This window comes from Pituophis catenifer, unplaced genomic scaffold (genome assembly GCF_029215685.1).
Source record: "Pituophis catenifer annectens isolate HBS135680 unplaced genomic scaffold, rPitCat1.0.hap2 SCAF_1, whole genome shotgun sequence".
NCBI classification, from domain to species: Eukaryota; Metazoa; Chordata; class Lepidosauria; order Squamata; family Colubridae; genus Pituophis; species Pituophis catenifer.
The window spans coordinates 275,168,546-275,196,236 of record NW_027256881.1 but is presented as its reverse complement, the minus strand read 5'-3'; the positions used below and the strand labels follow the sequence as shown (position 1 = coordinate 275,196,236).

The window sequence follows — 27,691 nt, the reverse complement described above, 5'->3', positions numbered from 1 at the left end:
GTGATTATAGAAACATTTTGACTGTTGACCATATCAAGCTATAGAATATGCTTAGGACAATGGGAATTCCAGAATCTCTCATTATCCTTATGCAAAAGCTATTTACGGACAAGAAGCCACAGTCTGGATTAAACATAGCAAAATGTGTTGTCTCCAGGTCAAGAGGTAGTAAGACAAGGCTGGACCTAGTCATCCAGTATGATGGATATATATAGAAGAGGATAGCTGGGTTGGAAGAAGATGTGGATGGTTTTAAAAATGGAGAAAAATATAAATAACTGTCACCATGATATTGATACTACTATGGTAGCTGAAAATGCAAATGATCCAGAAACTCTAGTAATGAAAATCAAAGAAGGCAATAAAAATGGGACTAACATTATTAAAGAAAAAGAAGACTAAGAAAACTAATGACAACAGGTACTGTAACAAGTTTAGAATTGAAAGTGAAAATTCTGAAGTTACAACATGTCTTTAGAATCTATCAAGGGTCTTTTAGAATCTTATCAGCAATGTACAAATCAGCTATGCACCACAGATAGCATTTGGTAAAATAGCAATAAAGGCCTTAGAAAATATTCAGATATGTCGTGTCTATCCCCATAAAAATCAAAATTGTGCCAGTGGTTTTCCTGTGAATGGACTTTGGAGAACTAAGGAAGAAAGTGTACTAACATTTTTGAAATCAGAGCACTCCTCAGAATACCATGAGTGGCCAAGAAACCATATATCATAGAATTAATCAACCCAGAGTTCTTATTTGAGGCATAAATGACTAGGTTTAAATTATCCTAATTTTGAAAAAAATTATGAGAAGTAGTAGTTATCTGGTGAAGTCTATAATGCTTTGAATGGTGAAATAAAAGAAAAAAAAGGATAGTCAGCGGCAAGGTGGATGGATTTTATTGCAGAGACAGTGGATGCACCATTGCATGACCTGAAGGATCAGGTTGAGGACAGATCTTGGGGAAAATCAGTGTGATTGCACTGATTTGATGGCACATCATCATAACCTGAATTCCATTTCTGAGAGCCAAGAACTATTGATTAGAAAGTTGGTTATAAACTGGAGAAATCTGGGTTACTTAACAAATATTAAGGGATGTTTCAGTAAATTTATCTCTCAAAATTATTGAGCAAATTAAATAATCCCATTTAGCATTACCACAAATATTTAATTCATTAATTCATTCTGGTTTGGAGTTTGGCTTTGCTTTTAGGTGTTTTCAGCAGGCAAAAGGGAATAATAAGGATTATATTCTGTTTAAAATATTTGTCCATTTGGAAAAAGAATTTTATCCCTGTTCTGATATAGCAAAGTTCTCAAAGGTACTTCACCCACTTTCTTCCAAGTCTATGTTTCCTTCCTCTCTTTGTTTAATATATATTGTCATAATTTCATAAACACTATTTTTGACAGTTGTCTCCTAATTGTATTTTTATTCAAAAGTTAGTATTAGATATATTGTTAACGGATCAATTCCTCTCTCTCTCTCTCTTGTAGGGGGACTAGAGGGCTGAAGAGGATACTTGTTTAGCAAAATTGGTAAGCTGTTTTACTTTTTTGCAGTTTCTACACAAGTGAATTCAGAATGTACACTTTTTAGCTGACATCAATTAAATAAAGTATATTGTGTGAAATATTTATTACAGAACATAATGTTCTCAGAAGGGGATCTTAAAGCACCAGTATAAATTTGGTATACCACACTGTAAAAGGTGGCAAAAAAGGTCTAGATTCAGAATTATTTAATTGTAGTTTTTAATAGTTATTTTATGGCTATTATAATGGCTCTGAAAATAAAATGTTACAGATTTTTTGTAAATTATTGCAAGAAATTGTTTAGTTTCTCAATATTATCTTATTTTCATTTAATATAAAGTTATATTGCTTAATAATAACTTGAGAGTTTATTTAGTATTAGAAATAGAATAACAGAGTCGGAAGGGACCTTGGAAGTCTTCTAGTCCAACCCTCTGCCTAGGCAGGAAACCCTACACCACTTCAGACAAATGGTTATCCAACATCTTCTTTAAAGCTTCCAGTGTTGGAGTATTCACAACTTCTGGAGGCAAGTTGTTCCACTGATTAATTGTTCTAACTGTCAGGAAATTTCTCCTTAGTTCTAAATTGCTTCTCTTATTTGTCATTTGTTTTCATAGAAGATTTTAGGAATATACATTTTCAATTTTATGGCCATTTATTATGAAGTAAGTTAAATCAAACATTTAGGACTTAGTATCAGATAAGTGTATGGCTCATAGTTGTTGTGTTTTGTAAAGCAATTATGCTGCAAAGTTGTTGAAAGTCTTGAGATAAAAAATTGGATTATATGCTTATGTGTCTTGATCTCATAACTAGTTCTATGAATAGAACTTTATGGTTTTTTCCTTTTCTTTTATTAAAACACCTTTTTATAGGACTACTGTAAAGAGCAAAGTTTTCCTTTTCATTAAAAAAAGCATCTGAAGGTGTCGGGATTTGGTAACCTCAACAGAGCAAGAAAGTGGAGAAGGCAGAGAATGGAGTTGCAGACTCTACAGGAGGCTCTGAAAGTAGAAATTCAGGTTCACCAGGTAAATAACTTTTTTCCCTTTGTTTCACTTGCAAAACTTATTAGAAACCCTTCTTTTTTTATATAAATTTTATTTATTTAAAATACAAACAAAACAAAACAAATAACAACAAAACATACAGAACAGGTAAACAAAAAGTTGTCAAAAAGTTATCAAAGTTGTCGCAACTGTAATCTATGCTCTTATTTGTGCTTTTGACTCCTCCTTGTTTTGGTCTATTCTCTTATATCTATCTTTGTGGTTCACTGTCAACCTGTGTTAGTAGTTTGTGTTCCTATCCCTATATTAGGTCGTTCCAGTCACTTCCTAATCTTTTTTTCCTTTTCTAACTTCCAACCAAATGTACCACTTCTCCCATACTAAATAATAGTCATGTTTCTCTTTTTCTTGTAATTCCTTTGTGAGTCTGTCCATTTCTGCACATTCCATGATTTTACTAATTATTCTATCTTCTAAGAGTATATCATTACTCTTCCAATTTTGTGCAAAAATTATTTGTGCTGCTGTTATTATATGAATGATTAAATACTTTATTTCCTTTTCGTATTGTCCATTTATTATACCTAGTAGAAAGTTTTCTGGCTTCATTTTTATTCTTTGTTGTGCAACTTCTTCTATTTCTGTTCTAATCATTTGCCAGTATTGTTTTGCCTTTGGGCAGGTCCACCACATGTGATAGTAGGTTCCTTTATGTAGTCTGCATTTCCAGCATGTTGGGGAGGTGTTGGGGAACATTCTTGCCAGTCTGGCTGGTGGGAGATGTATAAAACATTTTGTGCAGATTTTCTTTATAGGGTACAGACATTGTTAATTTGTAATTTATTGTCCATAATTTTTCCCATTTGTCCAATTCAATATAGCCAAAATTCTTTGCCCAAATTATCATGTTTTCTTTGACCACCTCTTCTTCTAATTTATACCGTCATAAATAATTATAAACTTTTTTTATCAATTTGTCCTGTGATCCTTGTAAAATTTTATCTAGTTCGTATTGGCCTTTCTGGAATCCAAATTGAGCCGAATCTTTCTTATACCTTGATTTTATTTGTAAGTATGGCCACCAGTCAATGTCTGTACCCATCTCCTCATTTACCAAATTACAAAAATTGGAGATGGATATCATAAATTTACAGGAAGTTCACATCAAAAAACAACACCAAAAGATATTAGAAAATACAAGATTAGGGAACCTTTACACTTCACTAGCAGAACAAAAAAAAAGAGGCATCGCAGTCTATATTAGGAAACATTTAAAAACAAAACAGATATATGCAGATGATGAGGGGAGAGTTCTAATGATTGAAATACAAACAATTAAAAACAATACTATTGTTCTTGATTTATGCACCAAATGAGAATCAATGTGCCTTTTTCAAAAATATACACAACAAAGTAAAAGATTTGGATTACGAGAATATCAATGCAATTTCGGACACGGAAAAAGACTATTGGAGTACTAGGAAAAATAAAACTAAGAAAAAGACCTTCCAGATACTTTTAAGGAGACGACGCAAGAACTATGTCTTCAGGACGCTTGGAGGGAAATAAATAAAGAAAAAAACCAGTATACGTTCTATTCCAATCCACATCTATCCTGGTCTAGAATAGATATGGCCTGGATGACAACAGATCTCAGGAAAGACCTAGAAGAAATAGAAATAATGACAAATATATGGGCAGACCACAATCCAGTAAAAATAATTTAGAAATTTATCGGAAATTTATTCCTCCCAAATGGCAAAAATAACAATAAATGGCGACATGACAGAACAATTTCCAATATCAAAAGGAGTGAGACAGGGGTGCCCTCTGTCTCCTCTGTTATTCATATTAGCTTTGGAAACACTCTTAAAGGAAGTTAGAAGAGATAAGGAAATAAAAGGCCTGAAAATTAAAAGGGAGGAATACAAGCTCTAAGCTTTCGGCAATGATATTGTATTTATCATAGAACAGCCAATAACAACCGGCATTAAATTATTAGATAAAATAGAAAAATATGGAAGAGTAGCCGGACTCAAAATCAACAAACAAAAAACAAAGGCATTAACGAAAAATCTCACCAATCAACAAGAAAAGGAACTAGAAGATGAATTAGGTATACAAACGACAAAGAAGGTAAAATATCTAGGAATATGGCTCACTAATAAAAGCTCATCAGTTAGAGAAGATAATTACGACAAATTGACAAGACAAATTAAGAGAGACTTAGAAATTTGGAAAAAACTACCAACTCTCTCTTTTGGGAAAGATCGCTTCAGTTAAGATGAATGTCCTACCTAGAATTCTATACTTATTTCAAGTGATCCCAATAAAACCGGGGAAGAATTTCTTTCAGGATTTCATAAATTAATAGCAGACTACATCTGGCAAGGGAAGAAAGAAAATTAAAATAAAACACCTACTAGATACAAGAGAAAGAGGAGGGCTAGCACTACCGGACTGGGAAACATACTATAAAGCATCAGCACTGATTTGGATTAAGGAATGGATGGAACTTAAAAATAAAAGATTACTAAATTTAGAAGGATTCGATCTACAACGAGGATGGCATGCATTTCTATGGGAGGGCACCGATAAATGACATGGATACTTCCAGAGGCATATTCTTAGACAAACATTATATCAGACATGGCAGGGCATTAAAAAAACACACTACAATAAAATTCCGGAATGGTTATCGACCATGGAAGCTCAGATCTACCCAAACGCCATGGATACCACCAAAATGAAAACCTATAAAGAATTGCTAAACAACCAAGGGGAACTAAGAACAAGAGAAGAATTGAAGGAGATGGGTACATTGACTGGTGGCCATACTTACAAAAACTTATTAGAAACTCTTCTAATTTCAGGAGATCAGGCTAAAAAATACTAGTTTCTTGGTAAATTTTGGCACATTTCTAAATTCAGCACTATGATTACTGTTTGTCTGTTTCTATTTCTGTTATTTATTGTCCACAATTTTCTGGGACTCAAAGAAGTATTCATTGGTCTTCCATAACATATATACTTCACATACACATACATATGAAATTTACAACTGATATTAATTAAAAGTCTTAAGAGACAGAGGCAGAAAAAACATAGAAATAAAACAAAAATAAATTTAGTTTTGTGTGCTCTTTTAACATTTTTTAATACTCCACCAGTTTTTTTCTCAGCCAGCTGAGTTCTTTACCTTTTTCTCAACTTTCTGAAACCATGTATGTTACTAAACTATTTCCTTATTTTCAACTCATAAATTATTGTTATTGAAGCTGAGTTGAACACCCGGTTCTTACTTACAATCCATGCGACATTAAAAACAGAAATATAATTCATGAAACTGAATTACAAAATTTGAATCTTAAAACGTTCTGAAATGGTTTATAAAATTTACACTCTAACCTTGAAAGCAGCATGTGTACAAATACTGCAAGTTACTGCAACTGACATGCATGCCTTTTTTGTCTTATTGTCTTCCTTACAAAGCTGTAAGAACATAATATTATGATTTTAACATTTGTTTTCTCTAAAAGGTACAGTAATTTGGCTTTGAATTGAAAGACATTGAAGACACTCTGGTCTCTATTATCAAGATTTAAGTGGGTGAACTTTAAGGAATTTCTATTTCAGCTTCGTTCATTTGAATTCTTCGTGAAGTGCTAATATCCACTAAAGGGATTCCAGCTTCTGCTGGTAACCAAAGTGAACAGAAGTTGCCCCTGGGCTAATACTTAAATGCCAGTGAATAAATAGCTTGCAAATTCAGGAAGTTCCCGCAAGAGGGATAGAACTCCTTTAGTTTTGTGTTAGTTTCCAATAGATTAATAACTTTTGCGTATTGTTTTTTTTGCACTATAAGATGCTCCTGAACATAAGACACACCTAGCTTTGGGGGAGGGAAACAAAAAAAAATCTTCCTCTGCCTCCCAGCATCCATTTGATATTCATCTGGCTAGCGTCCTTGAAGCAAACAGTGAACAGCCTGGTTAGCTTTAGCACGTTATTGCAGCCCCAGCATGTGACTCGTCAGGGCTCCGCTCTGTTGCTCCCACTACCGGTTAACTGAGCTGAGCTACTGCTGCTACTGGGGAACACTGGAGACTTTGCTGCCGATCAGCTGATTGGCGGTTGGATTGGCCTCCTGGAATATTGCCGATCAGCTGTTCTAGGCAGCAAGGATCACCATTCGCCGTCAATTGCCACCGCTGATTGCTGCCGTCAAATGGCGATTGGGGGTGGCGATTGATGGCGGCGATAGGTGATCCCTGCCACCTAGAACAGCTGATTGTGGTATTCTGAGAGGCCAATCTGACCGCCAATCAGCTGCTTGGCATTCCCCGGCGGCGGCAAACAGCAGCAGCAGTGACAGGCCGTGGCGGTGGTGATCTCCCTCCCCCTCCCCTCCCCTCAATATTTGCTCTATAAGATGCACAGACATTTCCACCCACTTTTTTGGAGGGGAAAAGTGTGTTTTATAGTGCGAAAAATACAGTATTTCTAAGTTATCTGCCTTTTAAAATAGCCATTGGCGTTTTAACTCCAGATATTTTAGATACAACTGATTATCTGGGTTATTTCCAACTGACTTGTTATAACTGTTACAGTTTTCTTATTAGCGGACCTATAATGAGAAAAGTGAGGGAGAGTACAATCCTGTTATTTTTTTCAAACTTTTCAGTTTAGAAAATTGAGATTGATATATCAGTTATTTTGAAGATGAACTAGCTATACCCCAGAACCTCATTCTACACATGCTACCAAAATTCATTGGCAAATAACACTTTAAATTTTATGGCAGAGTAGTAGGAAACAACCTATTTAAAAAAAGGTGCTTTTTTCATCTCTGTATGTATCCCTTCAGGTAGATGGCACCTGGTGACTTTATGGTCAGTTTCCTAAGCAACATTTTTATAAATGGTTTGCCATTGCCTTCTGAGAACTGAGAGATATTCTATTCTAAGGCAAGACTAGAACTCAATTCCCTCCACTTCTAGTCCAGTGTTTTATCATTAGTTTAAATAGGCTCTTTTGGAAGAATTAGGAATTAAAAAAAGTTAAAAAAATATCCCAGATTGCATGTACTTGACATTTATGATTATATATAAAGTTCAAAAATAGGTTTAAATGTATCCACTTACTTTTAAAATAATGGCAAAAGAGATGTATATTTTAATAAACACATGCACACAAGATGTATTGTAGAACTTTGTAACTAGTTCAGACAACTTGAATTTGTTAGGCAGGGATGGCAAAAGTATGCTGTCTGCTAAGATAGTGATACCTTTCTTCCAGATCTTTCTGAAATACAGGTTAGGCAATTGCCAGTTGAAGAATGTTTGTTTATCCAGAAATCTTTAACTTGTGGTTTGTTTGACTTTGTTCTGATCCTGTCCACTTTACTCTTTCACTCTTACCCTTGGCATGCCACCTAATGCTAAATGTTGCCATCAACTTGGAAAAGGTTTAATGTACCTCTTAATATGTGGCTTCTGGGAATTGGGGAATTCCTTTAATAGTTACATTTGAACCTGGGATCATTGTTTCCACAAGGTGGTGCTAGGGGACTATTACTCTGTATTTTGACATTATTTTGACATGTAACGTAGGCCTGTATTTTATCTCCCGTAATATCTAAGAACATTGTGCAATCTTTCAGGTCATCCACTGATTTGGGATGATATGCTATCATTATGCTAAATAATATCTAGCTCTGATTTCAAGTGAGTGAGTAAATCTGTATCTCTGTATATCAGTATCTTATTTAATGGAAAGACTGAATAAGAGCTGTTACACTGTATCCACAAAAAAGCTGGATTTGACAGTAAGAAATTCATTAAATTGAATCAGCTATGCTCAGTATGCCATTTTGTAGTCTGCCCAGTACATGGAATCTGGGCAGAATAAACTTCTGCAATACACTTTATACAGAGCTCTCTACAAAAAATATCTCAAGCTTTAATTGTTAGGCTTTTGAGTAAAAAACTACAATGCCCAATCAGCATCCAGAAAATGCTTTAGAAACTGGATTGCCTTAAAGGGGACATGCATATCAGAAAAACTGTACATAGGATGAAAAAGATTTGATAGATCAGGGATGGCTAACCTTTTTGCCATCGCGTGCCAGGAGAGGGGGGACGGGGGAGGTCCGTGCACGCACGTGCCCAAATCCATAATTCTATGTGCCCTGCCCTACGCATGCACGCGCAACACCCCCTCCCCCCTCCCCCCAGCTTCTGGCACGCGATGGCCCGGTAGGCCTATTTTTCTTTCTTACCTGGCTTCAGATCCTCTCTATGCATCTGCGGAGGGCGAAAACAGCCTTTCCCACTCCCTCGGAGGCTCTCCGGAGGCCTGAAAGGGCCCATTTCCCAACTCCTGGTGGGACAGGAAGTGATGTTTTTTTGCTGTCCCCAGCCTCCAGAGCCTCTCTAGGAGTCTCTGAAGGCTGGGAACAGTAAAAAACATCACTTCCTGTCCCACGGGAGTTGGGAAATGGGCCTTTTCAGGCCTCCAGAGGGCCTCCGAGGGAGTGGGAAATGCTATTTTCGCCCTCCGCAGATGCATAGAGAGGATCTGGAGCCAGATAAGAAAGAAAAACGCCCCCACCCCCACCCCCGGCCCTCTGGAGGCAGGAAACAGCCTGTTTCACTACTTCTGGTGGGCCCAGAAGGCCTGAAAATCAGCTGGCCGGCGTGTGCATGCGTGCCAGAGCTTACCTGGCGTGCCACTGATATGGCTATGCGTGCCACCTGTGGCACGCATGCCATAGGTTCGCCATCACGGTTATAGATGATCAAATATGGCTTGGATTACTTTTAGAAAATTGTTCCAGCTCTTAAAATTTGATTATAGCCAAGATTTGATTATACAGTGCATTCAGAAAGTATTCAGACACCCTTCATTTTTGTCAATTTTGTTATGCTGTTGCCTGATTCTACAATTGTTGAAATTCATTTTTTCTCTCATTAATCTACACTCAGTATCCCATAATGACAAAGTGAAAACAGAATTTTAGAAATGTCTATAAATTTATTAAAAAGAAAAAAACTGAAATACCACATTGGCATAAGTATTCAGACTGTTTGCAACAATACTTGAAGTTTAGCTCCAGTGCCCCCTATTTCTCTTGATTGTTGCTGACATGTTTCTACAGATACATGTTGATTGGAATCCACCTGTGGTAAAATAAATGTATTGGACATGATTTGGAAAGGCACATACCTCTCTATAGAAGGCCTCATAGCTGACAATACATAGTGTAGCAGAGAAAAAGCCATGAGGTCAAAGGAACTGCCTGCAGAGTTCACAGACAGGGCACACATCTGGGGAAGGCTACAATAAAATTTCTGCTACACTGAAGGTTCCTAAGAGCACAGTGGCCTCCATAATTCTCAAATGGAAGAAGTTTGGCACAACCAGGACTCTTCCAAGAGCTGGCTGCCTGGTCAAACTGAACAATCAGGGGAGAAGGGCCTTAGAGAAGTGACCAAGAACCCAAAGGTCACTCTAATCAAGCTCCAGAGATCTTATGTGGAAATGGAACAGCGTTCCAAAAGGACAACCATCACTGCAGCCCTCCACTTGGGCTTTATGGCAGAGTGGCTAGACAGAAGCCTCTACTCAGTACAAAACACGTGAAAGCCCACTTGGTGTCTGCAAAAAGCACCTGAAAGACTCTCAGACTGTGAGGAACAAGATTGTCTGGTCTAATGAAACTAAGATTGAACTGTTTGGCCTCAATTCTAAATGTTATGTCTGGAGGAAACCAGGTACCACTCATCATCTTCCCAATATCATCCCAACAGTGAAGCATGGTGGTGGCAGCATCATGCTGTGGGGGTGTTTTTCAGTCGCAGGGACTGGTCAGGGTTGAGGGAAAGCTGAATGGAGGAAAGTACAGGGATAGTCTCAATGAAAACCTTTTTCACAGTGCTTAGAACCGCAGACTGAGCCAAAGATTCACTCTCCAACATGACAACAATCCTAAGCACACAGCGAAGACAGCACAGGAGTGACTTAGGGACAACTCTGTGAATGTCTTAGAGTGGCCCACCCAGAGTGGCCCACCCAGAGCCCTGACTTGAACTCTACTGAACATCTCTGGGGAGATCTGAAAATCTGAAAATAGGAGCCTGGATAGCTCTGCAGACTAAGCACTGTAATTTAACACCAGCTGTCTGCAATTAAAGTAAGTTCGAATCTTGCCAGGTTCAAGGTTGACTCAGCCTTCCATCCTTTCTAAGGTAGGTAAATTGAGGACCCAGTTTGTGGGGGCAATAAGCTGACTTTGTATAAAATATACAAAAGTATGAAGGCTATTGCTTAATGCACTGTAAGCTGCCCTGAGTCTCTGGAGAAGGGCGGCATATAAATCAAATTTTAAAAAAAATGGCTGTCCACCAATGATTATCATCCAACTTGTATGAGCTTGAGAGGATTTGCAAGAAAGAATGGTAGAAAATCCATCAATTCAGGTGTGCAAAGCTTGTCACATCATATCCAAAAAGATTTGAGACTGTAATTGCTGCCAAAAGTGCTTTATGAAAGTACTGAGTGAAGAAGGATCTGAATACTTAATGCCAATGTGATACTTCAGTTTTTTTTATTTTTAATAAATTTACAGACATTTCTAAAATTCTGTTTTTATTTTGTCATTACACGATATTGAATGTAGATTAATGAGAAATTAATTTCAACAACTGTAGAATCAGGCTGCAGCATAACAAAATTGACAAAAGTCAAGGGAGTCTGCTTTCTGAACGCACTGTAGGTAAAATCATAGGACCACATCCGTATCTTTTTAAGCAGAAGTAAGCTGAAAAGCATCCTATATAAGTAGGACTGATATAAATTTGAGTTGAAGACAAACAATGTTTAGAATGTAATGATACAAAGTTCATAAATTAAGTCAGTATTTAGTTACCACAAGCATAAAGAGTACAAGAGAATTATTATACAAAATATACTTGTAGCCGTATATTTCAAATAATTTTCAAGCATCTTTTTTTTATTTTTTACGTATGTATAATTTGTCTCAAACTGTAGACAAAGGTTTAGATCATTGGTAACAAACTTCCATGCAAGACTGATAATTGCTTTGCCTAGTGATTAGCATGGATAATTCTGAGCTCAAAAAGATATGATTAAAATATTTAGGATCTTTCAAATCCTTATTGAAGCTGTTGGAATTCATATGAAATATCCTTTTCAATTTCCTAAAGGTACTCATGGTTGTTTCCCCATATGTGTGTGAATGGACATGACAGTCCTTTCCTGGAGAAAAAAGTGGATATAGTTGTGATATGGAGAGAATGCCATGGACAACATCTGAAATAACTATATGAATATGATTCTGAAACAGCTGCTTCAGAAGTTCAGAAAGAGATGCCTTGAACATTCTTCTGGACTTTCTGGAGCATCTTTTTTGAAGACTTTTACAACCCTAATTTTTTTTTGTTTGATAAACAATTGTATTGTATGCTGAAGCAGCTAATTCTTTGATCTCTAGGGTATTATACATACATATGTCTGAGTAAAGGTCTTCTCAAATAATATCTCAAAATTATTTTTTGTAGCTGAGATTTTTAGGGCTTTGAAAGAATTATAATTTTTGCAACCTGCTCACTTTAAAAAAACTAGCAAATTTATGTTTTGGCAGACTTATGACAATAGTATATAAGGAGCAATAGCTTAGCTGTTAAAGAGACTGTCCATATATTAATTGTTTTTGGTGTCAGAAAAAGCAACAATAAAACGTAACATTTTTATCAGTTGAAATAACTTTAACTTATTTATAGCATCTCTTGGAGGGACATCACAATTTTAGATCAATGGTGTATCAGCCGCCATATATGTAAATTTGCTGACACTTTATTTAAACTAAATTTGTATACCAGTGATTGCATGACATCTGTAGATGCCATACACTAAATAAAAATAAAATAAACTCTAGAGCACAGGTGTCAAACTCAATCACATCACGTGATGTATTGTGATGTGTTGTGACTTGTCTTTGCGGAGCCAGGGTGGGCGTAGCCTGTGCGTGACGCATCCGGCCCACAGGCCACCAGGCCTGCATTAGATAGTCATCCTTATGACAATGGTGATTTGTTAAATGTTAGGCAACTACATCTTTTGGAAGCTCAAATCAGCAAGGCTGATAATTAGAAATATTGAAAATTATATTCAGCTGTAATTTCAAGTTTATTTTTCAGCCTGCTTTTAATTTAAATGTTAAGTCAGGAAATTTTCAGACAAAGTTTTCTTTGGAATTGAGCGTCAGAAGTTACAGAATTTTAACGTGTCATTTTAAAAACTTGTTTGTTCTAGATATTTTTCACTACCTTTGCTTATGCTACAAAATCTGAGAAAATAATGGGGTCATAGGCATTGTTTTAATATTTTTCTTTTTTGAAGCTTATACTGGGTAATACTCCCACTTACCTACGTCCTGTGTTTTCTCCTTTTAACATTCATTCTTTGCAGGAGATTGCATGTCATCCTGTATTTTCCTAACAGTATTTGCTTGTCTTAATATTTCTCCATTCATTTTTCTATTTTTATTAAATATGAAGGTATATAAGTACATAGATTAAACAACTTCTCTATTTTTCATCATTTATAACTTTCAATCACTCATTTTTTTTTCTATCAACATGATTACTTTTTCTTTTAATATTTTAATTTTCAGATCCATACTTTTTGTTGCATGTTACAATATTATTGTTATTATATACATAACAATGTGAAATCATAGTTGCCAATTCTTTAACTGATGTTGGCTTTCATACATATTGAGTTCTTCTCAAGAACCTAGGATGCTGGAATATTTTAGCACAGTATATGTTTGGATCCAAGTAGCATGGCTTTTTGTAATTGACTGATGGAAAGTTTGTTAATGCTTAGGTTTTCTAAGTACCATCCAAGAATTTTTGATATGACACCCTGTGTGCGGATAACCACTGAGACCACCATGGTTGGTTTATGCCATAATGTTTCAGATTTTGACACCTTGTGATCTTCTCCAGTTCTTTGTCTTCTACAGATAGTTCTCAATTTACAACCATTTATTTAGTGACTGTTTAAAGTTACAACAGCACTGAAAAAAGTGACTTATGACCAGTTTTCACACTTATGACCATTGCAACATCCCCACAGTCACATGATCAAAATTTGGGCACTTGGCAACTGGCATGTATTTATGACAGTTGCAGTGTCCTGGGAATATGTGATCTCCATTTGTAACCTTCCCATCTGGCTTCCTGCAAGCAAAGTCAATGAGGAAAGCTAGCAAGATTCACTTAACTGCAATGATTCATTTAACAACTGTGGTTGTTAAAATGGGAGGGGGCCAACTCACTTAGCAACAGTCTTGTTAGCAACAGAAATGTTGGGCTCAATTGTGGTTGTAAGTTGAGGACTACCTGTATTTTACTCTCACCTGGTATTGCTATAGCGATTATTCATACTTTCTTCTTTTCAACCACAATAAAGTCTGGTATGAAGACTTAATTTAAACCAAGACTTTATCAGTCGGAAGTCCCACAGTACTTTAATCTGCTCACTTTCAATTACTTTTTCTATGTTTCTTTTCTTTTTTATGTTCCTTCCAGTTTTTCATTACTGGCATACAATTTTTACATATGTTCCAGTGGATCATTTTGGTGACTGTTATGGTGTTGTTTATAGGCAATTTGTAGTACAGTTTCTTCTGTTTCTTTGCAAAACCTGCACTTAGAATCATTTGATATTTTTCTCAATTCTGGCCTTGATTGCATTAGTTCAAATGGCTTGCTCTTGAGCAACCAAAGTGGACGTAAGGAATTTTCCATGTATTATGTTAGAAGATAAAACTGTCTTCTAAAACCTTCTAATACCTGAAGTTGTTCTAATTTAACTCTTATTTCTTTCACTTTGTCCCAAAGAAAATTGTCTACTTCATGCCAAAACCACTATGATGCCAAGCTGTTTCACATTCAAAATCTTACATTACCTTTAATCCTTCTCATATTTTGTCAGTTTTTCATCACAGACAGATCAATAATGCTTTATATATATATATATATATATATATAAACATTTTTATTTAAATTCTTTGATCCTGATGCTGTTGTAATTTCTGACTTACGGTTTTTGATTAAGATTTTGTGTCTTCTACTTGAATATTTCTAAAACAGTGTCTTTATTAGAAATTGAAACATGTAAAATGAAATTCATGTCATCTATGTGACCTTTAGAAAAGTAAGTTTAAATGTCTTATCTTTTTAATTTAATGATGGAGTATTTTAAACCTATGAAATAAGATTCTATTGACCTTAAAATTGTTAATTCAGCAAAATAATCATACTTCAGATACTTGAGATAATGTTTTTGTTTTTTTTTTAATTTGATTTATACGCCTTCTCCGGAGACTCAGGGCGGCTTACAATGCGTTAAGCAATAGCCTTCATTCTTTTGTATATTTTATACAAAGTCAGCTTATTGCCCCCACAAACTGGGTCCTCATTTCACCTACCTTAGAAAGGATGGAAGGCTGAGTCAACCTTGAGCCTTGGCGAGATTCGAACCAGCAGAAATTGCAGGCAGCTGTGTTAATAACAGGGTGCACTAAACCCCTGTACTACTGTTTAATTAAGATATTTTCTTTGTTATTGGATATACAATAAAAAGTTGGAAGGGGAACTAACACAATGGCTTATAATACTTTGGCTACATTTTGAGCTGAAAGCATAGGATTGTAAGTGCAACTCTATAAAGAGTGCTGCTACTCAGTGATGCACACATTCCTCTAAATTATATCTCTAGTAAATGGAATCTGTCAGTGTACCAAGATTAATGGATAGTTTGTGCTGGGGTGATACTTACCCAGATTTGCATCTGGCTTTGTTGATGTCAGTTCTTTGTCACCCATATGATGTAAATTTGATATTTGATTGCTACTGAAGGAGTTTTTAGAATGTTGCCCTGTTAGATTTTTGGAGTTCTGTTTACATCATTGTAGTCTATCGAAGTGGAACACTGTTGACTTGATCCTTGCCTATCTTGGCTGATAAGTTCTAACAAAGCAATTATTGACTTGGTAAGTATAAGTGGCATTGAATTTCTCATAATCACTTCTGAAGGAGGCAGTATATGCCCTTTCCTAAAGAGAATCTCCATGGGTCCAAAATAATTAATATGCCTGTTTTGACTATTAATTACTGAGAGTCAGCTTTAATTGCTCTTAAATTATTCTGGCTACCACTGGCCTTAATGCTATACCGTGGGGGTAGACAATTTGAGGGGACCTATTGGCATATTATGTTTTAATACATGTCTATGACCACTCATCTCAATTACAAGTAGTCCTCGACTTATGACCACAATTGATGTTGCTAAGTGAGACTTTTGTTAAGTGAATTTTGCCCCATTTTACAACTTTTCTTGTTAAGTGAATTACTGCAGTTATTAAATTAGTAACATGGTTGTTAAGTGAATCTGGCTTCCCCATTAAAATTGCTTGTCAGAAAGTTGCAAAAGGTGGTCTTGTAACCTGGGATACTGCAACAGTCATAAATATGAGTCAGTCGCGAAGTATCTGAAGTTTGATCATGTGACCATGGGGATACTGCAATGGTCGTAAGTGTGAAATATGGTCATAAGTCACAAGTGCCATTGTAACTGTGAACGGTCACTAAATGAACTTGTAAATTGAAGACTTCCTGTACATGATGACTCTGGGTAGCTAATAACATTAAAAATATAAAACATATACAAAAAAACATAAATACATATAGAATCTGGGACAAATTATAAAAGGCATCATTCAACACAGGCTTGAGCACAGAGGCAGGTCTTCAAGATAGGACTTTTTGCAAGTCAACAGAGACATGGCCAATCCAACCTCTGGAGGATGGATGCCATAATAGGAAAGGTTCTCTTAGGTCTGTCATGTGATATTCTTTAACAAATGGTATCTAGAGCATGCCTTTCCTGCCTGATCAGACAGGAATGGTAGAGACAACTGGGGAGAAAGAGTCCCATAAGTAACCTGACTCCAAGCCATAAAGGGCTTTAAAGGTGACTTCTAGCACCTTGAATTGCACTTGGAAGTATACTGGTAGCCAGAATATTTCATGGAGCAGTGGTGTCACATTTGTTGAAAAACAGGCAACACTAACCTCATCTTTGCTGGACCTTACTAGAATCTTAGAAAGTCATAGAAAGCACTAACAAAATCTATCTTCTGTTTTCAGAAATTGGTTGCCCAAATGAAACAGGATCCACAGGTAAAATACATTTTATTTGTACTCTTAATTGAATATTATATTAATAAAGTTTAATGTAAGATCCAATTTTATGTGTTTGTATTACTTTTCAAAATTAAATTAAAACATTAATAAAATATATTCAGTTTATAAGTAGTAGTATCTTTGATACTTCGTTTTGCTCTTCAGAAAATTGTGATTAATTTTGGGTTTCTGTTAAACCAGTGCCTTAACACTTACACTTGCTTTAATTCATAGTTTGTAATTCTTGTTTGGCAGATAAGCAAAATCATAGTTTACTACCACTAGGTGAATCTATAATTTGCTTTGAACCCAGAAGTAAAATTAAAGAGAGCATGAATAATGAATGAGGTCTGACATGCAGTCATGTTACAGGTAGACTGCCCAACATTTCTGTTGCTAAGCAAGATAGTTCTTAAGTCAGTTTTGCCCCATTTTACGACCTTCCTGGCCACAATTGTTAAGTGAATCACTGCAGAATCTGAGAAGGTTACAAATGGTGATCACATGATCCAGGACAGTGCAACTGTCATAAATACATGCCAGTTGCCAAGCACCCAAATATTGATTATGTGACACGGGAATGTTGCAGTAGTCATAAATGTGAAAACCGGTCATAGGTTTTTGTTTTCAGTAACTTTGAATGGTCACTAAATGAATGGTTATAAGTTGATATTCTAGAATAGACCTATACTTTTATTATGTATGAATTAAGTAAGCAGTAATATAAAATTATATAGTTCAGTGTGTGGTTCGTAATTTTTTCAAATTGAAAAAGTTCTCCTGAAACTATGCTTTATATAGAAGTTATGATAGATTGTATAATTCATGTTGTACATTTCCTTATAAAAGAGCCATTCAAGCACTGAATGTTGAAGGAATATTTTACAATTATAGCTTTATTAAATATCTCACAATACAGGGCACATAGTTTGCAATATTATCATAAAGAAAAGATCTTTGCAAAGCTTTTAATGGGGTGTTTGATGAAGCACTGAGTTCTGGGTACTGTAGTTTCTATACACTTGTGTATAGTCTCAATCAAAGCATTGTCTCTATATGTACACCACTCTAGTAAATTGTGTTAGAATTTGAAATAAAAATTCAAGATTTATAGTTAATAACTATTATTAGGTTTATCGTCTTCCCTTAACTGTAGAGAACAGAATTCCAGTGTTCTTGATTTTAAGGAACTTGATAATTTTCAGTGAATTTATAATACATATGTATATACATTAAAACTTTTTGAAGTATATCTGCTTTTACCTCATGCAGATTGTAAGATCCAGAGGCTGGAGGTAGATTTAGAAATAGGTGATAGTTTTGTATTAAAGATCTTTTGAAATAATTTCATTTTTTCTTTGCAAAGAACAGCCTATAGAGCTTCCATATTTGCTTTCATAGACCATTTAAAGTCCTCTTGATGTCCTTATTAAACATTTCCAGTAAATCATACTTCATATTTTGCCTTCTATCAACTGTGACATTAGCCTGAGAGTCACTAAACAAATATAGTACCAGGAAATTTAAATGTTGTTTGTACATTTAGTTGCTTTATTATTTTAGTGTATTTTTGCTTTATTAAGCAGTCTTATTGCAAATCTGTATTAATAAGCAGAATTGTTGTTATACTTTTTTTTTTCTAAGCAGAATGCTGACTTAAAGAAGCAGCTTCATGAACTCCAAGCCAAAATCACGGCTTTGAGCGAAAAACAGGTAGGGAACTGGTATATCTTTGACATGGATTCCAAACATTTACTACTTTAGCAATTTTGTGTGTGTTTAAAAATAAATGCGGCAAGCCAGCATTTTAGATTTTCTTGAGTGTATGTACCAAAACAGAAATAATTATTTGGTATTTGTATCATGTATGTATGTATGCCTTTGAGTCATACAGTCTTTGACTCCTAGCAGCTACTTGGAGAAATCAATACAATTTTCTTTGCAACATTTGCCAGTTTCTCAGGACTGAGTAAGTAACTGGATTGAACTCATGCAGTTGCTTTTTGTGCCTAAGGCAGGACTGGAATTCATAGACTTCAGTTTGTAGTCCAGTGCCTTTAACCACCACACTAAACTGAATCTCATTTGGGACAATATTTTAAGTGCAGTTAATCTGGGGATGTGCGATGTTGGAATCTAGCTTTATAACTGTAATGTCATAAAAGAGTACTGTGTATACTCTAAAAGGTGCAAATTGGAAAAAAGTGGTCACTTAAGAAGAAGAGGGGTGACTCTATCAAGGGTTACATACTGCTTCCAGTTTGCCATTGCATTTGAATGTTGGTGGTGAACTGCCAAGAAATATTGTCTAAATATGGGTTAAACATTAAAGATAGGGAAGAAATGACAGATAACTAACAACTAGGCTTTTATGGCTTTATATAAAAACCATCCATTAAAGTGTAGAAATGTATGGGATTACTCTATTTATCTTTTAACCTTTTCTCATTTTTGAAAACCTTATTTAATGAAGAACAGTTGAATATTTGAAAACTCAGTGTGTGTTTATGTGTATGTAATCACCTAGATCTCTCAAAAGCATCTGGCTAACCATTTCCAAGAACAGATTTTTCTTTATGTTTACTTTAATACATTAATAGAGGATTAATTTATTTTCCCTTCTAGAACAGCCTTTCCCAATCCCTTTCTCCCAAAAGGTCCATGTGGTGTGCCCTCACTTCCACTATTTAGGAAAGGAATTTAAAAAAGGGAAGATGTCAGGAAAGTTTTCAATTGTTAAATCTTATAGTTGGGAGATGCTTACTGCTATGTAATTCTTATTTTGTGTTTTATTATATTTTCTATGCTGTGCACTGCAGTGCTTTGGGACCATATTGATGGATGGATGGATAGATTGATAGATTAGATAGATAGATAGATAGATAGATAGATAGATAGATAGATAGATAGAGTTACATTACATGTTTGAAAGTCTTGTCACATATGTTTTCAAATGTATATCGGTTCTGAATTTCCGACATACTACAATGTACTCTGAAGCATATATATGCACATAAGCATTCAAAGAAGAAATCTCTAATACGTATATGAATAAAAAATAAATTTATATGGTCACCTACTTGCCAGAGTGACTCGGGGTGCCCAACATAACATTAAAAACAAGAATCAACATAAGTAAAATTATAAACTGATATATTCTGGCTATCAAATACATATATTGATTCTTTAAATATATTTATGGAAGACTGAATCAGTGTAAGATACTTAGAATTGGTTACAATTGAAGTGGTTATAAGCCTAAATAAATACAGGCAGAATTCATAATCCCCTGTCAAAAACTTTTCTTAAAGCCTCCTTGACATTTTTTTTCTGAATTCTGGAATGTTCTGAATAGAACCCCGAAAAAATATTTAAATCAGACAGGGGCTTAAATTATACAAAGGCTTTGGTGTATTTATTTACTTTTATAAAACCATCCATCTCACTTTTACATGAATTGGAAGTAGGAACAATTCTTTGGTTAGTGTATGCCTCTAAATTATGTTCAGATGCTCAATGAATTATATTTGTTAATATATGCCATCACAATATCTGGATGAGGTCTGTATAAAAATACATTGTGTTGAATGCATTTTTAAAGAATTGATATTTATTCAATTTGTATTAATTCCCAATAACTCTGGGGAACTCACAACAACTAAAACAGAAAATACAATAATAACAGTATAATAGAGAGCGAGAATGGCAGACTGGACAGGGATCAAGCAAAGTGTCTTAATTTTTCCTTGCTCAAAACCTGGGCAAAGATCCATATCTTCAAGCCCAGACAAAATTGTTAAACCAATTATGTAGCTCGGAATATTCTTATCAAAAAACAAAAAATAGTAATTTAGGAATAATGATTCTCAGACTTGGAAAAATAAAATAACAGCTAATTTAACATAGACAATGTAAAAATTGTCCTGGTTAGGAAGAACTTGACTTCAAACTATGTATGAATATATGCCTTTATCATATTTAAAATATTGGTATTGTTAACATGATATTTTAGTACATTAGCTTCTGCTTGAATTGTTAAATGAAAGTACAATTTTTACATTTAAAGGAAAATTTTAATTATTTATTGTGACTCATTTATCTTATATTGTCCAATTTAGTTGGCTATTGAATTGAACTTTACCGTTTGAAATCTTACTTTAATGCTAGAAAATTTACTATTCAGCACTGATCTGATGTTAGATCAGTGCTGAAGTAGCTAGGTGTATTACATTTTTGCGTTCCTAGTGGTATGGTTATATGAAAAATGCCAGTTTAGTTTCTGATTTTCAGTAAAAGTTTTATTAGCTTTGTGCCATGAATTGTATTATCTAATTGTTTTAAAAGGGGGGTGGGATTTTCATACTTTAGAGAAATTGCAACCTCTACCTTCTTTTTTCTGAGAAAAAAAGAAAAAAGAATGATCAGGTTGCAATGAATTATCTGTATGATAGGAACTAATTGTGCTTTCATGGCAAATCCCATCAGTAATTTAAATTTCTCACATTAATTAATACAGTGAACTATTTTTAAGTTAGTAAATTCCTTGGTTAGCCCACAGTATTTTTTAATAGTTTCAGAAAAGTTTCATATGCTAATAGATGAATTTGCAATTATTCTTTACATAAATAGAGATAAAATAGACCTTTGTATTGTGATGGCATTTATAATTTTGTTAAAATAGATATATGGTGTTTTCCTAATTTTGTATCAGAGATCCTTCATTGTAGGGAGCTCCATTCTGTAACAAAGACTATGTAACACTTAACATTTTTTTTATTTGTGAACCTTTGGAAAATATTCATTTTTAACTATTAATCTTTTATTGGTGTGTGTGTGTGTGTGTGTGTGTGACAAAATCTGTCAGATAAGAACAACGTAGCTTGTGCTTCCAGGAAGATTTGATTGAATTACAAGTAATTGTAATTGATTACAAGTTTTGAATCCTCTGCATAGAACTTTGTATACAAGCTCTTTTCATTTGGAAAATACTTCATGGTGTGGATATTATCTTGACAAAATAAGAAAAAGAGATTATGAAGTGATATATTGACCTAAATTCAGGGGTGAAATGCTCCCGGTTCAGACCAGATCACCCGATCCGGTAGCGATGGTGGCGGGTGGTTCGGAGAACCGGTAGCAAAAATCCCTGCCCCACCCCCCCATGCCCGGCTGAGCCGCGCGATCGTCAGAGGCTGGTTTTTTTACTTTTAAAAGCATTTTTTCCTACAACCTCTTTGGCCGAAAAAATGCTTTTAAAAATGCTTTAAAAAAAAAAAAGCCTCTGATGATCCCGCAGCTCAGCTGGGATCGTCAGAGGCTTTTAAAGGCATTTTTTTTTCTACAACCTCTTTGGCTGAAGAGGTTGCAGAAAAAAATGCTTTTAAAAGCCTCTGGCGATCCCAGCTGAGTTGCCTGATCATCAGAGGCTTCTAAAAGCATTTTTTCCTGCAACATCTTAAGGTTGTAGAAAAAATGCTTTTAAAAGTAAAAAAAAAAAAAGTTGGCCAGGCCCACCCAGTCACATTATCCCCCCCCCCAACCAAGCCACGCCCACAGAACCAGTAGTAACAAATTTTACATTTCACTACTGCCTAAATTTCATAGTGAACTTGACAGAAATAGGGCTCATGTATCTGTAGTTTCAGCTGCTTGGCTAGTCATATTGTATGCGATAACTCAGATAATGCATTTTTTTAAAAAATTGTATTTTGGTGAATCTTGACATGTCTTTCTACAAAAAGTGATTTTTTCTTTTTTTCAAAAAGTTTACCCCTAGAATAAAAATAAATTAAAAGCACAGGTATTTTAAAGGGATTAAAATAAGTTAAGTGACTAGCTCAAGGTCACCTGGTTGTCTTTGTGTCTAAGGTGGGACAAGAACTCAGTCTCCCAATTTCTAGCCTGATGGCTTAATTGCTACACCAAACTCAGTACTTCTTTACATATAACTTAAAATATAGTATTTGAACCCCTTTACAACTCTCACGGCCAGCTATGTTATTTACTTGAGGTATGTGAGTTAATATAACGTAACAAGTAGTGTGTTGTGGAAGAACAGCACTGCATGTATTTTGCTGCCAACTTTATATCCCCTAAGAAAGGGGTTCCCAACCCCTAGGCCGCAACTCACTGCCAGCCCATGTCCTGTTCAAACCTGCTGCCAGAGAGGCGGGCTGAGATGCTACTCAAGCAGACAGGTTCCCTTCTCCCTCCTGTGGGCCGCCAAGCCGTAAAAGTTGGGGGCCACTTGCCCTAAGCTATGTTGATAACCTCCAGCATGGTAAAAGATACTGTCCTGTCAAGATACTGCATGTAAGCTGTTACCTTGTTGTTGTATATCTACGTAAAGGGAAAGGTCAGTCCCAATAATAATAATAATAATAATAATAATAATAATAATAATAATAATAATAATAATAATAATAATAATAATAATTTTATTTCTATACCGCCCTTCTCCCGAAGGACTCAGGGCAGTGTACAGCCTATTTAAAAACACAGACAAAACAGCAATATAAAATTTAAAATAATTAAATAAATTGGCTCAGATTTAAAACCCCAAAAAATTTAAATACCCCAATTTAAACTATTATGTTGATAGTCCGGCCTGGCGGAACAACAGGGTCTTCAGTGCGCAGCGAAACACCCGGAGGTCGGAGATCTTACGAATTTCCGGGGACAGTTCGTTCCACAGGGCTGGGGCTCCCACAGAGAAGGCCCTCCCCCTGGGTGTCGCCAGCCGACATAACTTGGCCGATGGCACCCAGAGGAGACCCTCTCTGTGGGAGCGAACTGGTCGGTGGGAGGCTATTGGTGGCAGAAGACGGTCTCGGAGGTACCCGGGTCCTATGCCATGGAGCGCTTTAAAGGTGGTAACCAACACCTTGAATCGCACCCGGAAGACCACTGGGAGCCAGTGCAGCTCGCGCAGGAGGGGTGTCACATGGACACAACGGGTTGCGCCCATAACCACCCGCGCGGCCGCATTCTGGACCAGTTGGAGCCTCCGGGTGCTCTTCAAGGGGAGCCCCATGTAGAAAGCATTACAATAGTCCAACCGGGAAGTAACAAGGGCATGAGTGACCGTGCGCAGGGTGTCCCGATTCAGAAAGGGCTGCAACTGGTGAATCAGGCGAACCTGATAAAAGGCCCCCCTGGCCACGGCCGTCATATGCTCTTCTAAGGACAGCCGCGCGTCCAGGAGGATACCCAGATTGCGAGCCCTCTCCGTGGGGGGCAAAGATTCACCCCCAATAGTCAGCGATGGCACCTGCTGACTATATCGGGGCGCCGGAAGCCACAGCCACTCGGTCTTGGAGGGGTTGAGTCTGAGTCTGTTCTTCCCCATCCAGACCCGCACGGCCTCCAGGCAGCGAGACATCACATCAAGGGCATCGTTGGGGTGGTCTGGGGTGGAGATGTACAGCTGAGTATCATCAGCGTACAGATGGCACTTCACCCCAAAGCCACGGATGATCTCACCCAGCGGCTTCACATAAATGTTGAACAGGAGGGGCGAGAGGACCAACCCTTGCGGCACTCCCCATGTGAGACGCCTCGAGGTCGACCTCTGTCCCCCTGCCAACACGAACTGCGAGCGGTCGGAGAGGAAGGAGGAGAACCACTGCAAAACGGTGCCCCCTATTCCTAACCCCCTCAATCGCTGCAGCATGATACCATGGTCGATGGTATCAAAAGCCGCTGAGAGATCTAATAGGACTAGGAGAGAGGAGCAACCCCTGTCCCGAGCCCTCCAGAGATCATCCACCAATGCGACCAATGCCGTTTCTGTGCTGTACCCCTGCCTGAAGCCCGACTGGTACGGGTCTAGATAGATAGCTTCATCCAGGTGCCAGGGAAGTTGTGCCACCACGCTCTCAACAACCTTCGCCACAAAACGAAGGTTGGAGACTGGACGATAGTTGGCTAATTCAGCCGGGTCCAGGGAAGGCTTCTTGAGGAGGGGCCTCACTACCGCCTCTTTCAAGGCGGCAGGAAAGGCACCCTCACTCAGAGAAGCACCTATAATCCCCTGGAGCCAGCCTCATGTAACCTCCCGGGAGGCCAGTACCAACCAGGAGGGACACGGGTCCAATAAACACGTGGCGGCACTAATCTTACCCAGAACCCTGTCCACATCCTCGGGAGTCACAGGATCAAACTCCTCCCAGATAACATTCTCAAGACCTGCCCCGGTCTCCTCCCGTGGACTCATCCAATCGGAGTCCAAGCCATCCCGAATCCGAACGACTTTATTGTGCAGGAATTGCACAAAATCCTCAGCACGACCCTGCAAGGGAACTTCCCGCACTCCCCCCCGAAGAAGGGAGTGGGTCACCCTAAACAGGGCGGCTGGGCGGTTCTCTGCAGATGCGATAAGAGCGGAAAAATGTTTAGATTTTTCCACTTTTATCGCCACTAGGTAGGTCTTGATATAAGACCTCACCTGTGTCCGGTCGGAATCGGATTCACTAGTCCTCCAAATGCTCTCTAGGCGTCTTTTCCGACGCTTCATCTCTCTCAGCTCCTCGGAGAACCAAGGAGCTAATTGAGATCGGCATCGGGTCAGAGGCCGCAAAGGCACGACGCGGTCCAAAGCTCCAGCGGCCGCCCTCTCCCAGACGGCCACCAGCTCTTCAGTCGAGTCATGTGTTAGAGTCTTAGGAAACAGCCCAAGCTCCGTCAGGAACCTTTTGGGATCCATCAGGCGCCTGGGGCGGAACCATCTGGTCGGTTCCGTCTCCCTGCGGCGGGGGCAGGCGGTAGGAAAGTCTAGTTGAAGGAGTGAATGATCTGTCCATGACCAGGGTTTAATATCTAGGTCCCCTCTACCAAGATCATTCAACCACTGACCAGAGATGAAAATCAAGTCCAGAGTGTGTCCTCCTATGTGAGTGGGGCCTTGAACTAACTGGGTCAGGTCCAAGGCCGTCATGGAAGCCATGAACTCCCGAGCCACCTCTGACGCCTCACCCGCGGATGGAAGGTTGAAGTCCCCCATGACAATAAGTCTGGGGGTATCGACCACCACCCCGGCAATGACGTTGAGTAGCTCGGGCAGGGTTGCTGCCACGTGGCAGGGAGCCAGGTACATAGTCAGCAAACCCATCTGCACCTCACGGCCCCACTTCACACAAAGGGACTCACATCCGGCTATCTGAGGAACAGTGGTCTCCCTCGGAGAGACTCTCCCTAATGATCACCGCCACTCCCCCACCCCTCCCCTGGGCCCTTGGCTGATGAAATGCACGGAAACCTGGCGGGCACATCTCGACGAGGGGGACCCCCCCCTCTTGGCCCAACCAGGTCTCCGTAATATAAAGAAGGAACATGATTACCTTAGAGCGGGGAACGATTGGCACTTGAGACTCAAAGTGTGGCCTGGTTGTGGTGGGTCAAGAAAAGGGGGGTGGAAGAAAACCAACTTTTTTCTGTAAGAAAAAAGAGAAGAAAGAAGTTAAGAGATAGTGGGATAAGGGTAAGGTAGTATTTGCTACAAAATATCAGTGAAGCCTGTGTAACTAGCCCAGACTATTCATATGAGTATTCTAGATATTGGATTAGGGAGTTGGTCATTGGAATTGACTGGGACATCTATGTGGAGGAAGCATTGAAAGAACAAGAAGCTTAGGGACTTCCGGTGGCTTCGTGGACGTCGAGGACGGTCTCCATTGACCGCCAGCCACCCGATCTGTAAAAACCACCCTGACAGCGTTAAACTGCTGTCCGGCGGTTTGAAAAAACTCTCCTTTGGGCAAAGAAGGAGAGGAGAGTCGGAGGGGGCGGGTAGAGCTCCCCGAAAGTCCCTGGATTAATTCCAGGGACTTGGAGGGTGAGAGCTCCCCAGTTCAGCCCTCCCTTTGCTCCGGATCGCTGGTGCCTCTGTTAATCAGAGCCAGACGTCTGCGTCCAATTCTGCCGGCAAACAGTGAGTTCTAATGATTTCTAACAAGGCAGACAGAGCGGAAGCAAGAGTTCAAGCTTTTTAAAAGAAACAGAACTTAACTCCGTGAATACATTGTTGCAAACGGAGCTCTCTTGAGCTGGAGGCTGGAGAGGAAACCTTTGTTATGGGCGGAAGGGAAAGTGAAAGTTAAAGGGAAACTGCTTGTTAAGAGTCTTCTGCCTGAAGAGAAAACTGCTGGGGACTGAGAATAGTTTGAAGAGAGGACTCTTTATTTTGAAAAAACTCTGAAATAGACATTGTAAGACTATTTATAAGATTTTGTGGCTGTAAAAGGAAAAAACTCATTTTAAAATAAAATGGCTGCTAAACAACTAAAGCCACCAACTTCTAAAGGGGGAGGAGGTTCCCCTGTAGTGACTCAAAAACAACAACTTCCGGCTGATACACAGTCACAAGACCTTAAAGAATTTATAATGGGTGCCCTGAACAACCAGGCAGAAATGATGAAAGAATTCTCAGAGGAGTTAAAGAAAATTAAAGATGTGGTGGAGGAAAAACATGATGCAATAAGAGATGATATTATTTTTGCAGTTTCAGGACTGGCTAATCATATGCTAAAGATTGAGGAGAGAGTACGGGAAATTGATGATGCTAACTTGGAGCTTGCAACTAAATTAGGAGAGGTTATGATACAAACAGAGAAAGTGGATGACGAAATGGTTATGTTACAATACAGATCAATGGAATTTGCCCTGAGGCTGAGAGGTTTGAAAGAAAAGAGTGGTGAAAATTTAAAAGATATTTGTTCCAATGCTTTAGCAGAGCTGATTTCAGAAAGGCCAGAAGATGTGGCAATTCAAATGGACAAAACCTATAGGGTTAACTCCTGGCTGGCAAAACAAAAGCAGCTACCAAGAGATGTGGTGATTTATTTCACAACAAGGAGAATTAG

General features: G+C 37.8%; 1 protein-coding gene across 2 annotated transcripts in view; it reads left to right on the top strand.

Annotated features, from left to right (window-relative positions):
- The window catches only part of PHF21A (PHD finger protein 21A), a 179,779-nt gene that overhangs the window by 55,334 nt on the left and 96,754 nt on the right, over positions 1-27,691 (top strand). For both annotated transcript variants that reach the window (XM_070931233.1, XM_070931232.1), the window contains 4 exons: positions 1,505-1,546; positions 2,422-2,577; positions 16,797-16,829; positions 18,480-18,545. In XM_070931233.1, coding sequence (XP_070787334.1) covers positions 2,524-2,577; positions 16,797-16,829; positions 18,480-18,545 — 153 coding nt within the window. In that variant the 5' untranslated portion in view covers positions 1,505-1,546; positions 2,422-2,523. The remainder of the gene's footprint in view (positions 1-1,504; positions 1,547-2,421; positions 2,578-16,796; positions 16,830-18,479; positions 18,546-27,691) is intronic.